Raw genomic sequence first — 14,467 nt, forward strand, 5'->3', positions numbered from 1 at the left:
TATATTTTAGAGAGAAGTATACAGACAAACGATACAAATGTGCGAACACAATATTACACATCTATTTTTTTCTCTTGTGTGGAATGTCTTTCCTGTCTCTAGTGATATTCCTGTAATATTCAGCCAGAATTGTAGGCATCTACTTTTGTTAGCGCATCCTTATGGAATATTTTCTACATTTTGGCCCGATTTATCGCTGCAACTCTCTGTGAAGAAGTCTGTGAGAGTCCAAGAAATGTACTTGTAATGACATGTTGCAGCCGTTATCTTGATAAGCGTTCATCATTTGATGGACTACGTTCTTGTAATTGCAACTACTCTTCCAAGAAGGTTACATGACACTTCCCTAAAACTTTGAAGCAGAAACATGAGCATGGCAATCAGGCATGTTTCATAATTTCCATCTAGCTGAAGTTTCTGATCCAAGTATTTGCAAATACATCTTTTATTCTCACTGTTGAAAGATGAAGAAATTGTTCAACAAGATATGCAAATCCTCTGCCAGTTTAACCCATCGCTTTGGCAAACTGTTTAATTAATCCGAGTTTGACGTGAAGAATTGTGAGGAGGATAGCTTTGGGAGCTACCAGACGTTCGAAAGAGGGTGGAAAAAACGTTCGTCGTTAGCTTCATTAAGGCCACTTTTTTCTTTATGTAGTCACGTTTTCTGTCACCACTATCGTACTCACACACAGAAAACCAGCGTATTGTGTCTACATTTATTTCATTCCAAACAACAATCACTTAAGAATCGTTGCAAATCTTTTATTTATGCTCACTGTATTTATTTAACTTGTCAATATTTGCTAAAGTTTCGTAACTTTCTTCAGCCACACTGGCGTGTGCAATTCGAACTGTGGGCATTTTATTCCCATTGTGGAGCAATACACCCTTCAAGACATTTTCGACGTGTCTATAAACAGTCTCAACAACTCCCGTGGGCTGTATTTGAAGTCGATTGCTTTCATTAAGCCTGCAACATCGTTGAAATACATCAGCACTCTCTGCCCCCCCCCCCCCCCCTGTCCTGGTGTAGTAGGATATAAGCGAATTTATTCGGAGAACACATTTTTATGTTGCTACTTCGGTGGAGAAGATTGTATTCTTTGAACGTTGAACCAAACAGTACTGCCTTTTGTTTACTTACCCCTATGCCATGCACTAAATCATACGCATCTACCTGTGTCAGTGTGGCGTTGAAGTACTACATCTGTCCTGGTACAGAGGACCCTATCTTTCAGGAAATGTTATATCCTCATTTCCATCCAGTTCGCTGTCACCAGTGATTTGTTCATCTGAAAACCTTTCAGAGGTTGGTACAGGACTACGTGCAGAAGGTAGGTCCGATAATCAACGTACTTTTTTCATTTCACGGTTGTTACTGCCAGAATATTCATTACACAGAAATAACAATCTGAGATATAGTCTTTTGATGTTATGTTCTCCGTACCATAGGTACAGCAACTAACATACCTTTTCCTTATTCCTTTCTGCCAGTTAATAATTTACGACGACGGGTTGTGTAATATACGCAAGGTGTCGTAGGAGGAATGGGCAGTTTTCTCGAATATGACAGCTCCGATTATTCGAACAAGAAATTATGGTAAACATGGCTTCTAAAGTGAACACCTTAAGAGTTACGAACTCTTTTTCACCATTGCTACTGTGAAGCACATGACCGCTACTTGATGAGTGCTCACAGCTCTTAAAGTGTGCAGTTTAGAGCCCATTTCTTGCAAATGTGAGGTCTTCACAAATGTAATAGGAATTGTCATGAACATGTGGACCACAGCGCCGACGAGACATTTCCTGGGTAAACAATATACTAACGTATTTTTCATTTAACTCACGCAATATAAAACATTCCTGTTTACTCTATTACTCCTCAGTAAATTACTTGTCATTTCTTGTATTCCAAAAAAATAAAAAATAAAAAAACGGAACTTATCACTTCAAACACAGTATCACTTGAGACTTCTTGACAGTGTCTAGGAGGTTAGGTCTGATGAAATTCGTATTTATGAGGGTACACAATAGCAATTGGAGTATGGGCATGCGAATATCAAAACAACTGTTATAAATGCCGAAATTAATATTGCCAACTATTATTTACAAAATGTTTCTCTATTTACCACAAATAATGGCTTTCTTATTATATATTACTGGAAAGCTATCCCTGACAGTGAAAGTCTGATTCTACAAGAAATTTAGATCAGCAATTTAAATCTGAAAACACTTTTATCCCAGAAATACAAATGTTCTACAACAGTTCTCACTTATGTTATATATTTTGATTTCTATAAAATGTAACTATTCCTTATTTCATGGAAACGTTTTCTTTCCTTAATTTGATCAAACTCTCTTAGTTACAGGCAGTCGCATTTTATTTATGAACTATTTAATCCAAATTAGCCCTATGTTATTTGTCACAGTACTTGGCTAAATCGTGATCATCATTAGAGATGAATATCTTTTTGCTTTCTAATGGTAGTAATCAGTTTGGTAAAAATAGAAAATTAGGCAGCACTGAACTGACTTTTATTTTAAATATGTGTAGTACTTAGTTTCTATTCTGATGAAACACATTTTTTCTTCATTATATAGTTATGAATCTGCTGAAAAGAACTTATAGAAATAATCATATGATTGAGTAATCAGAATGATTAAAAACCAGAAAACGTAAAGCAGCTCAAATTACAATTTTGTACTGTCGCTTCATAGACGGCATGTCTTTCTTTAGTGGATGCAGATAATCTTTTTCCAAGAAGCTAGACATACATCTTCAGGTAAAACCTTTTTTACATGTGTCATCCCCCATTCTATACTCGAAACGAACCGGAAGACAATAGTTACTTATTTACATTAAGTAAAATTGAATAACAAAGATTGCTAAGAAATGGTGCGAAGGAAGAACGCTGTAATTTACAGTAGGATTCACATAGTCGAAAGTATGTAATTTAAGAAATGTGTAATACTTTTGCTGTAAATTTGCTACATGTTTATAGACACAAATCGATCTACAACATAGAAAAAAATTACGTTACTCTTCTAATGCATCACATTCTGCAAAGCAGAATTGCAGTCATCAGCTGAAGGATCACAGATTTAGGCTGAGAGAGTGATGCTACCACAATCAGTTTTAAATAGTTTTTGTACTGTAACTATGGACATCATTTTTCCTTCTGAATTCTAACACAATGCTTACATCACAAACTGTGAGGTACACAACTGTTTAAGAGCATCACAGCACATATATCACAAGTTGATGATAGGCAAGGACAACTTACTTATCTTATAGTATGCTTCTGTGGGATGAAAACTTCTTACAAGAAACATGACTTGAACAAATCAACAAATTTTTCTCTTTTTTTTTCTGGTTCTAGTTTTACAGATAAACAAATTGACAAAGTTGCTTAAGCACATAAAAAAAGTTTCTTTTCAAATTTAAAAGCTCACCAGTAAGTTTGAAGTTTCATATTCACTATAAATGTCACTAAATAGACATGAGTTACATACTGAGTGCACCAGAAGCCCACTAACAAAATTTCAGATGGTGATGAAGGATAATTTCTGAATATTGTCACTGGCTGTTGTAGCTAAAACAAATCGAATATTCAAGAGAAATGTAGGGAATTCAGTTTATTTCTTGACTTGTAGTTACACTTTGATATCTGGAGACATTCTCATCTACTTGTATCTTCATTTCTACATGACCTAAACATTTTTCCATTCTTATTGTTAATAAGGAAGGTACAATACTTGAGTGGACTTGTGGACTCCCAGTGGTCGTATTTCGTTACGTATACATTTATATCTGTAAAGACGTATTCGTTAAGTCCGTTTTGTTGAAAGCAGCAACATTTGTTATGTGTGATTGATTAACAATGCACAAGACAAAACTGAAGAAACAGTGCATGAGCGTATTGCAGGTTCACAGTGTGCCCACTGAACTCTATAAACCCACAGTATTCCCATGGGCTGTTCGATCAAATATTTTGTGTTTGCTGTCCTGTACAGCTCTGCTGTATTTTATAGGAATGCCTACTCTGTGTGTGACACTGCTACAATCTCATCTCAGGGTCGTCCACTAGAAAAAAAAAAAAAACACACACACACACACACACACACAATTTGATCAGGTACACAGAGATCCGTTTTGTTTTCTTTTCCCAGCAGCTTTACACGTTTCTCCTAGAGGTTCCGTTAATTATTATTTTTATGTATAGTAGACGTGGTATTTGATATCCATTCATGGGATATTATGTTCTTATTTCGGTAGTCACATATTGATAAACAGACCTCTGTTTAAATCTGAATGGAAAAATGTATAGGACTTCAAGGTATTTCCCTCATTTTCTTTCACTCTTAGTCTATCTGTTTTACTGAAAGTAAATGTACGTAAGCAACAACATATTGTAATGTATTTCAAAATTATTCATACGTAGCAATTCCATACTATGCATTGCAATAATTCTTTTATTAATTTTTACAAGAAACAGGTGGACCTCTCACTTCTCGAAAACATCCAGAAGGTTTTACAGGTGCACACTGCAGTGTGTTTTTTTTTTTTTGTTTTTTGTTTTTCATAAACTTTCTTCAGTCAGTCCCCGCCAAGAAAAGTTACTGTCACTACAGGTTCAGTTAGTTTATCGTCATAACTTCAAATGTCAGCTTTTAAATTGCACATCAGTTGTTTTGAAACTGTCACGTATACTTTTTCCCCTCCCTCTCTTGAAATTGCTATCAACCCTGATTCTGACAAATATCAGTATATTTTAAGACTTACGCAACCAGCACAAATACAGATCTAATTACAGTGTGGATATTAGACGTAATATGATTTGTTCCAAATAGTTTAGACAGTTGCCTTGCAATTAATTTATGGAACATCGAACGAACACGGTAAGGTCCTCCGTCGAAATAATCGTGGCACAGTGAGGTAAAAGTTATCATAAACTGGCGCCTTGATGTAAATTAGTAGGCATCACTTTCTTATTTTGAAGAACTCGACATTGTCAAGAATGTGAAAAGCGTTTTCAGCTTACAGTGCAACCTTTGTCTAGATTGCGAATTTATAAAATGGTATGACTATGATTGTTAGCACCATCGAAGCTATTCTGACCTAAAGTGTACAGAAAAAAAATTGTTCATATGAAGTTCAGTTCAAGTCAGGAAGAGGACCATTGCGAGGTGTTTTACAGCGTTAGGAGAAAACTGAACAATTACGCTCCTCCTTTATTACTACCTCAAGTCTCCCTCATATCCCACCCCTTCTCCACTCTCAACAACATCCAACGGAACAACAACAGGAATTATTATACTTTTAATCATTGAATTAAGTTTATCAGACGTCCTAATTTTCCGAGGTCAGTCCTCAAATTTAATTCTCCGTACTCAGTCTTTGTCCTCATCAGTTCTAAAGTAACTAAGAAATGGTTCAAATGGCTCTGAGCACTATGGGACTCAACTGCTGTGGTCATAAGTCCCCTAGAACTTAGAACTACTTAAACCTAACTAACCTAAGAACAGCACACAACACCCAGCCATCACGAGGCAGAGAAAATCCCTGACCCCGCCGGGAATCGAACCCGGGAACCCGGGCGTGGGAAGCGAGAACGCTACCGCACGACCACGAGATGCGGGCAGTAACTAAGAAAGTGAGGATATTTATTATCTTCAATTTTTGAAATTTCTAGAATAAGTAAAATATGTAGCATTTTCTTTCTATTTAAAACTAGGACTCAACTGAATATACCACTGCAACGAAATTCAACATAAATATAGTTATTAGTCCATTTTCTTCCAAAAAATAAAATAAAGGTGTGGAACTACGTATTTTCTAGTGTGAATGAATTTCTCCTTCAATTTAGAAACTATGCTATAATCGCAGGAGATATGCTAAAGCATCAACTGTCTTCAGCACAATTGTGGTTTTATTTCGTTTCTGTTTTACTTGAAATATTTGTATAATGAGGAATAAATATCATTTTTTAAGCTCCCACTTTCTTGCGATTACGTAAATAAATGACGTCTTGTTTCCCTGTTCTGTTGACAGTAGTTTAACTTTTATTAGCTGCCCTGGTGGTGCAGTCCTCTGAGCTGGCTTCTGATCATTCGCACCCTGAGATGGGTGCTCGTTTGAAAACCTGTGAGGCATGGATGTGTTTGTCAAAATGCATTGGCTCTTTTCCTTCATGGAGTCAGTGGCCCTAAAATAGGAATGGGTGGTAGCTTATAGCCCTTGAGTTGCTCACGGTGGTCGTACTTAACGTAAGTTTTTTACTCATTCTACTTTTTTTACATAAAACGTTTACATGTTCAAGCAAAGTTACTGGACTTGGGAAAAAAATCTGAAGCCAAAAATCTACTGTACAGAGGAAGGAATATTCCTTCTACAGAATCCCATTGAAATGTCAGAAACAAAGCTACATCTTTATTTCGTACTACACTCCTGGAAATTGAAATAAGAACACCGTGAATTCATTGTCCCAGGAAGGGGAAACTTTATTGACACATTCCTGGGGTCAGATACATCACATGATCACACTGACAGAACCACAGGCACATAGACACAGGCAAAAGAGCATGCACAATGTCGGCACTAGTACAGTGTATATCCACCTTTCGCAGCAATGCAGGCTGCTATTCTCCCATGGAGACGATCGTAGAGATGCTGGATGTAGTCCTGTGGAACGGCTTGCCATGCCATTTCCACCTGGCGCCTCAGTTGGACCAGCGTTCGTGCTGGACGTGCAGACCGCGTGAGACGACGCTTCATCCAGTCCCAAACATGCTCAATGGGGGACAGATCCGGAGATCTTGCTGGCCAGGGTAGTTGACTTACACCTTCTAGAGCACGTTGGGTGGCACGGGATACATGCGGACGTGCATTGTCCTGTTGGAACAGCAAGTTCCCTTGCCGGTCTAGGAATGGTAGAACGATGGGTTCGATGACGGTTTGGATGTACCGTGCACTATTCAGTGTCCCCTCCACGATCACCAGTGGTGTACGGCCAGTGTAGGAGATCGCTCCCCACACCATGATGCCAGGTGTTGGCCCTGTGTGCCTCGGTCGTATGCAGTCCTGATTGTGGCGCTCACCTGCACGGCGCCAAACACGCATACGACCATCATTGGCACCAAGGCAGAAGCGACTCTCATCGCTGAAGACGACACGTCTCCATTCGTCCCTCCATTCACGCCTGTCGCGACACCACTGGAGGCGGGCTGCACGATGTTGGGGCGTGAGCGGAAGACGGCCTAACGGTGTGCGGGACCGTAGCCCAGCTTCATGGAGACGGTTGCGAATGGTCCTCGCCGATACCCCAGGAGCAACAGTGTCCCTAATTTGCTGGGAAGTGGCGGTGCGGTCCCCTACGGCACTGCGTAGGATCCTACGGTCTTGGCGTGCATCCGTGCGTCGCTGCGGTCCGGTCCCAGGTCGACGGGCACGTGCACCTTCCGCCGACCACTGGCGACAACATCGATGTACTGTGGAGACCCCACGCCCCACGTGTTGAGCAATTCGGCGGTACGTCCACCCGGCCTCCCGCATGCCCACTATACGCCCTCGCTCAAAGTCCGTCAACTGCACATACGGTTCACGTCCACGCTGTCGCGGCATGCTACCAGTGTTAAAGACTGCGATGGAGCTCCGTATGCCACGGCAAACTGGCTGACACTGACGGCGGCGGTGCACAAATGCTGCGCAGCTAGCGCCATTCGACGGCCAACACCGCGGTTCCTGGTGTGTCCGCTGTGCCGTGCGTGTGATCATTGCTTGTACAGCCCTCTCGCAGTGTCCGGAGCAAGTATGGTGGGTCTGACACACCGGTGTCAGTGTGTTCTTTTTTCCATTTCCAGGAGTGTATGTGCTGGCCCCTATACGTAAATTTAAGATTTATCTGAAGTAATACTCTGAATGATAATACTTTATTGTTACGTTCTACGTATTTCACATGACAAGTAACATCTATCTTCATCCTACATTTACTGGACAATCATAATACCGTTGATAATTTTTTCGCTAATCTTCGGCTTTACCATATTTAACTGAATTAATTTTTTCCGCCCTTCGCCGCCACTAAAATTTTGGGGCCTTAGGCGGCCGCCCTAGTCTTGCCTAATGACAGAAACGGTCTTGGTCAGGAAATTACGAAATAATTTGTCAAATAAAATGCAGAATACAGAAGAGCAGAAAGATTACGTTGTGCCGCCGACAAAATTCATTGTAGCCACTAGTGACCGCTGCATTGAAGCGCTCTGTCTGGTTGTCAGCTGCCGACGTTCTTTTTTCCATCTAATACTGTTCCTCTTGTATAATGGCTCAAATGGCTCTGAGCACTATGGGACTTAACTTCTGAGGTCATCAGTCCCCTAGAACTTAGAACTACTTAAACCTAACCAACCTAAGGACATCACACACATCTATGCCCGAGGAAGGATTCGAACCTGCGACCGTAGCAGTCACGCTGTTGCAGACTGTAGCGCCTGGAACCGCTCGGCAACCGCGGCCGGCCCTTTTGTATAACTCACACTTTATTAAGTTGCGAAATTATTTGTTAAACTAAAAGCACCTTTAATCATTAATTAACAGCCTGCTCATTAAGAATTATTATTTTATGGTGTTATATACTCTCCCCAAATTATATGATTTTCGGCTGGGGAACTCTTTTACTACAATACGTTAACTGGCAAATTTTCTTTCATGTTTTGTTTAACTTTGTTTTAATAGGATAAACTTCATTGTGTAACTGTGCACACGGTGGTGGGCTCTAACTACTTCAGGCATCTTTTTATCTTAAAACGACTGCGTGTTTGCGATGCTGCTATTTAATGACGCAGTACTTGATGTACAGCATGTAACATCTTACAGTGAATATCGGTACTCTACGATATGTTGTTTGACCCTTTTTTCCTGTTTATATCTACTTCCAATACGTGCAATATAACTTGTTATGAGCTACACCTTTTTTATCTATTTCAGATCTGAAAGTGATTGCTTGCACAATCGAAAGCTGTCATAATTTATAAACCCGCGTTCTCGACAAATAAATGTTGCCCATTCTTACATTTCAAGGCGAAAAGTTTGTGCCGCTTTTCTGTAAAGATATTACTGTTTACTAAGACTCTTATTTCGAAATAAAATACAGGCCCTACTGCAGCAAAGCCTTGAAATCAGCTTACATTCAACGAAACGAAGCGTTGACGTTATTTATCCGTCAAAACTTGGATCTTGTCGCCTTTGTTGTTCGCATTACTTACCCTAGTTGAAGTTACTCACGCATTAATTTATCCAACAGCAAGTGTCTCCCGGACCCGTGAGGACGGAGCTCTTTAACCCGCTGATTGGTCTACCAGACGACTTTTGGGAGAGCCAGTTTCTTGAACCAGAGGACATCGCAGAGGCCATCATCTTCATGCTCTCACAGCACCCACGCACACAGGTGAGTCCCTGTCCTGTACAATCAGTTTGAGACAGGTACAGAAATGTGTCACAGGAGTAAATACTATTAGGCAACAGATATGGTAAAAATATGTTGCAACACAAATTAGCAGCAATTTACAATGCTTCATTTTTAGAAGTTATACTATACTTACATGGATTCACATTAATGTGAACACCGCAAACGTTCGTGTCAACGTGCAATAACTACTCACAGAGGGGACATGGCAGCACTAGCAATGGAGGGTATATAAGACGTATTGGAGGAATGCGGTGAACACAGCAGTGCTTGTAATGCGGAAGTGGAGCGATTTATCTGACGTTCGAAAGGGCATGATTGTTGGCTTCAGGGGCGTGTGTGGAATTATTTCCGTAACGGCTACGTTTATAAACTGTTCGCATGCCGCTTTGGTCAAACTGTGCACGGACAAATGGCGCTATCCGAAACTGGCGCCGAGGCACTTGTATTCACCACTGTCATCTATGGCCCGCGGTGCACAACGACTGCGGAGATGTGGACAGGCAAGAAGAGGAGCACCGTTGAGTGACTGACTGCCCAGATGAACCAAGAGGCCACCAACAGTATCGCCTCAACGACCACTCAGCGAACGTTTCTGCATAGGATCCTCCACAGCAGGCAGCTAAGTTCATGCACTGGCGCTGACTATTGTTCATCACCGATGAAGGCTGGAATTTGCTCTTCATTACCACAGCTGGACGTCCACTGAGTAGCGACAGGTGGCCTTTTCAGATGTATCACGTTTTATACCGCATCGGATAGAGAGTCTTTGGCGTGTATGGCGTAAAATGTTTGAAAGCAAAGCGTCCAGGTCGGCTTGGGAAGCATTATGGTCTGATGAATGTTTTCGTGGCATTCCTTGGGTGTTATTGTCATTCAGGAACGCATGTACCCTTTGGGGCCATGTCCACCCCTAAAAGCAGTTTGTTTTTCTAAGCACAGTGGCTTCTACCAGCAGGACAATGCAACGTATCACAGAGCTCGCAATGTATGTGCATGGTTCGACTACCACCAGGATGAATTTATCGTACTCCCTGACCACAAAATTCCTCGGTCCCAAATATTCTCGATCGGGTTTGGATCTATCTCGGTCGGGCAGTTCGTGCCATGGGTCCTCAACCGAGAACCCTAACGTAGCTGGCCTCCGCACTGGGATCAGGATGGCTTCACATCCCTGTCAGTACCTTCTAGAACATGAATATCTCTCTTCAAGCATGTCTTGCAATGGTCTGCAGTGCAATAGGTGGTTATTCAAGCGTCTGACGGTGGTCACATTAATGTGAATCGACAGTGTAGTAGTCAGGCGAATGGCATGGCCACCGCAGCCACCGGTACTATCTGGTTGCTAGACTCCAGGGCATCTTCTACCGAAGCCAGCCACAAGCGAGAAACCCCTACTCTTGCTGAACCTAGCAACGTGCTTATTTACACTGCCAGACCACAAACAGCAAGCTGCCAATCTGTGTGCACACCAAACAACAGCAATAAATAGATGTGTTGACGCTAGAACCTAGCGGGCTTCAGGAGGGCCACCAACATAACTCGCCAGCAGCATCCGCACCTGACCGTGTCCCTACAAGCACGATACTACATTGTGCCCACATCTCATGTTTCACCTCAGGGAAATCTTTCTACAAGATTAATTAAGATGATGCGCGACTACTAGCTGGCAGGTATTCCTAACAAGGGAACCTCCCCATCGCACCCCCCTCAGATTTAGTTATAAGTTGGCACAGTGGATAGGCCTTGAAAAACTGAACACAGATCAATCGAGAAAACAGGAAGAAGTTGTGTAGAACTATGAAAAAAATAAGCAAAATATATAAACTGAGTAGTCCGTGCGCAAGATAAGCAACATCAAGGACAGAGTGAGCTCAGGAACGCCGTGGTCCCGTGGTTAGCGTGAACAGCTGCGGAACGAGAGGTCCTTGGTTCAAGTCTTCCCTCGAGTGAGAAGTTTACTTTCTTTATTTTTGCCAAGTTATGATCTGTCCGTTCGTTCATTGACGTCTCTGTTCACTGTAATAAGTTTAGTGTCTGTGTTTTGAACCGCACCGCAAAACCGTGCGATTAGTAGACGAAAGGACGTGCCTCTCCAATGGGAATCGAAAACATTTGATCGCAAGGTCATATGTCAACCGATTCCTCCACAGGAAGGCACGTCTGATACATTCTATACGACACTGGTGACGGCATGCGCGTCACATGACAGGAATATGTTGTCGTCCCACCCAACTTGTACACTTGGCGAATGGGTAAAAAGATTCTTCTGCCTTGCCCGATTTAGGTTCTTGTGGATGTGATAATCACTCCCAAAAAAGTGATGAAAACATAAGAGTTTGTTACATAAACTGCAACAAATGAATGCAACAGTTTCACAGTCGCACAGTTTTTCCTGTGCTCTGTCAAAACATATGTTTTTAACGTTTTCAAATTTTTCCGTGCGTATACCGTCGAATCCTGCATATGTCCAAGCAAATCTGAACATGTCCTGGAATTTTGGAGAGCAAAGTTGATTATATAAAAAATTAAAATTTTCACTCGAAGGAAGATTCGACGCAAGTACCTCACGTTCCGCAGCTGCTCACGCTAACCACGGGACCACAACACTGCAGTGCTTGCACCATCCTTGATGTTGCGTATTTAGGCGTGGGCTACTCAGTTTGTATATTTTGCTTATTTTTTCATAGTTCCACACAACTTCTTCCTGTTTTCTCGATTGATCTGTGTTCGGTTTTTCAAGGCCTATCCACTGTGCCAACTTATAACTAAATCTGAGGGGGGGGTGCGATGGGGAGGTTCCCTTGTAAGGAATGTTATCCATCCCTTTTGCAGTATTTTATCCCAGGCTTTTCAAAGCACTGTTAGAAAATCTAATACTGGATCCCTTACGTCTTCCATATCCACTTTCATTTCTTTTTCTGACACGTCATTAGACAAGTTCTCCCCCCCCCCCCCCCCGTAGAGACATTCAACGTTTTCTTTCCACCTATCCCACCTGCCTCCCGCGATTAACAGTAGAATTCCTCTTGCACTCTTAAAGTTTACACTTCTGCTTTTAGTTTCACCAGAAGTTGTTCAGACTGTCCTTCATCGAGATGCAGTCCTTGTGCAAACCATTTCTTTTGACATGAAAACGTCTATTCGCTTGTGAAACGAGCTCCCTTGTGTGACAAAATATCGTCGCCTTTGTATATGCATTATTCGTCTCGTAGGTGGTAGAGATTCACACATCATAAAAAGTTTTTAATCGGCTCGGTTCCGAGAGTTCCGGAACCGGTACAGAAAATTCGAATGGAGATCATCATAAACATAATTTCCGCCCTTTTTATTGCTCATGAAAACTAGTTCAGAGGGCTCTGAGCACTATGGGACTTTAAATCTAACTAGGGGACTGATGACCTTAGATGTTAATAGTTCTAAGGACATCACAAACATCCATTTCCGAGGCAGAATTCGAACCTGCGACCAGACTGAAGCGCCTAGAACCGCTCGGCCATAACGGCCGGCTGCTCATGAAAACCACCCGTTGCATGTTGCACCACCATACAGCGAGATCTTCAGAAGTGGTGGTCCACATTACTGTACACATCGGTATCTCTAATACCCAGTAGCGCGTCCTCTTGCATTGATGCATGCCTGTATTCGTCGTGGCATACTATCCACAAGTTCATCAAGCAACTAACTATTGGTCCAGATTGTCCCACTCTTCAACGGCGATTCGGCGTAGGTTCCTCAGTGTGATTGGCGGGTCACGCCGTCCATAATCAGCCCTTTTCAATCTATCCCAGGCATGTTCGATAGCGTTCATATCTGGAGAACACGCTCGCCACTCTAGCCGAGCGATGTCGTTATCCTGAAGTAAGTCATTCACAAGATGTGCACGATGGGGGCACGAATTGTCGTCCATGAAGACGAATGCCTTGCCAATATGCTGGTTGCACTATCAGTTGGAGGATGGCGTTCGCGTATCGTACAGCCGTTACGGCACTTCCCATGACCACCAGCGGCGAATGTCGGTCCCCACATAATGCCACCCCGAAACAGCAGGAAATCTCCACCTTGCTGCACTCGCTGGACAGTGCGTCTAAGGGGTTGGGCCTGACCAGGTTGCCTCCAAACACGCCTCCGACGATTGTCTGGTTGATGGTATATGCCACACTAATCGGTGAAGAGAACATGGTGGCAATCCTGAGCGGTCCGTTCCGCATGTTGCTGGGCCCATCTGCAACTACGACACCATGCAGCGCGGTACAAAGATGGATCTCGCCTTTGACGTCGGAAGTGAAGTTGCGCATCATGCAGCCTACTGCGCACAGTTTGAGTCATAACACGACGTCCTGTGGCTGCACGAAAAGCATTATTCAACATAGTGGCGTTGCTGTCAGGGTTCCTACGTGTCATAATCCATAGGTAGCCGTCATCCACTGCAGTAGTAGCCTTTGGGCGGCCTGAGCGAGGCATGTCATCGACAGTTCCTGTCTATTCCTCCATGTCCGAAGAACATCGCTTTGGTACACTCCGAGACGCCTGGAGATTTCCCTTGTTGAGAGCCTTTTGTGGTACAAAGTAACAATGCGGACGCGATCGAACTGCGGTATTGACCGTCGAGGCATGGTTTAACTACAGACAACAGGAGAAGTGTACCTTCTTCCTGGTGGATTGACTAACTGATCGACTGTTGGATCCTCTCCGTCTAATATTCGCTTCTCGTACACGGTTGTTTACATCAGTACGCGGCTTTAGTGATAACCACTGTCAACGTCTCTTTGACTGTTCAGAGATATTGTATGACAGTCCATCTTCAGGAGTTCTGGGAACCGGGGTGATGCAAAACTTTTTTTGATGTGTGTATAATCACAACGCATAGATTATGTATGTATGTCTGTCTATCGCGCAATATTTCTTTTGCCTGAGATGTCATCGTACCAGCGTAGGCGCATGTGTGTTATTAGGAATTAGCGTTCTCTAAACTGCTAAAACAATGTGAAACCGAAACCCAT

General features: G+C 42.4%; 1 protein-coding gene across 1 annotated transcript in view; it reads left to right on the forward strand.

Moving 5' to 3' along the window:
* Positions 1-14,467, forward strand: part of LOC126237462 (dehydrogenase/reductase SDR family member 11-like) — a 62,086-nt gene that overhangs the window by 34,484 nt on the left and 13,135 nt on the right. Inside the window, exon 4 of the mRNA XM_049947600.1 lies at positions 9,303-9,446. Within this exon, the coding sequence (XP_049803557.1) occupies positions 9,303-9,446 (144 nt within the window). The remainder of the gene's footprint in view (positions 1-9,302; positions 9,447-14,467) is intronic.

The sequence above is a fragment of the Schistocerca nitens genome, chromosome 2 (genome assembly GCF_023898315.1).
Source record: "Schistocerca nitens isolate TAMUIC-IGC-003100 chromosome 2, iqSchNite1.1, whole genome shotgun sequence".
Taxonomy (NCBI): domain Eukaryota; kingdom Metazoa; phylum Arthropoda; class Insecta; order Orthoptera; family Acrididae; genus Schistocerca; species Schistocerca nitens.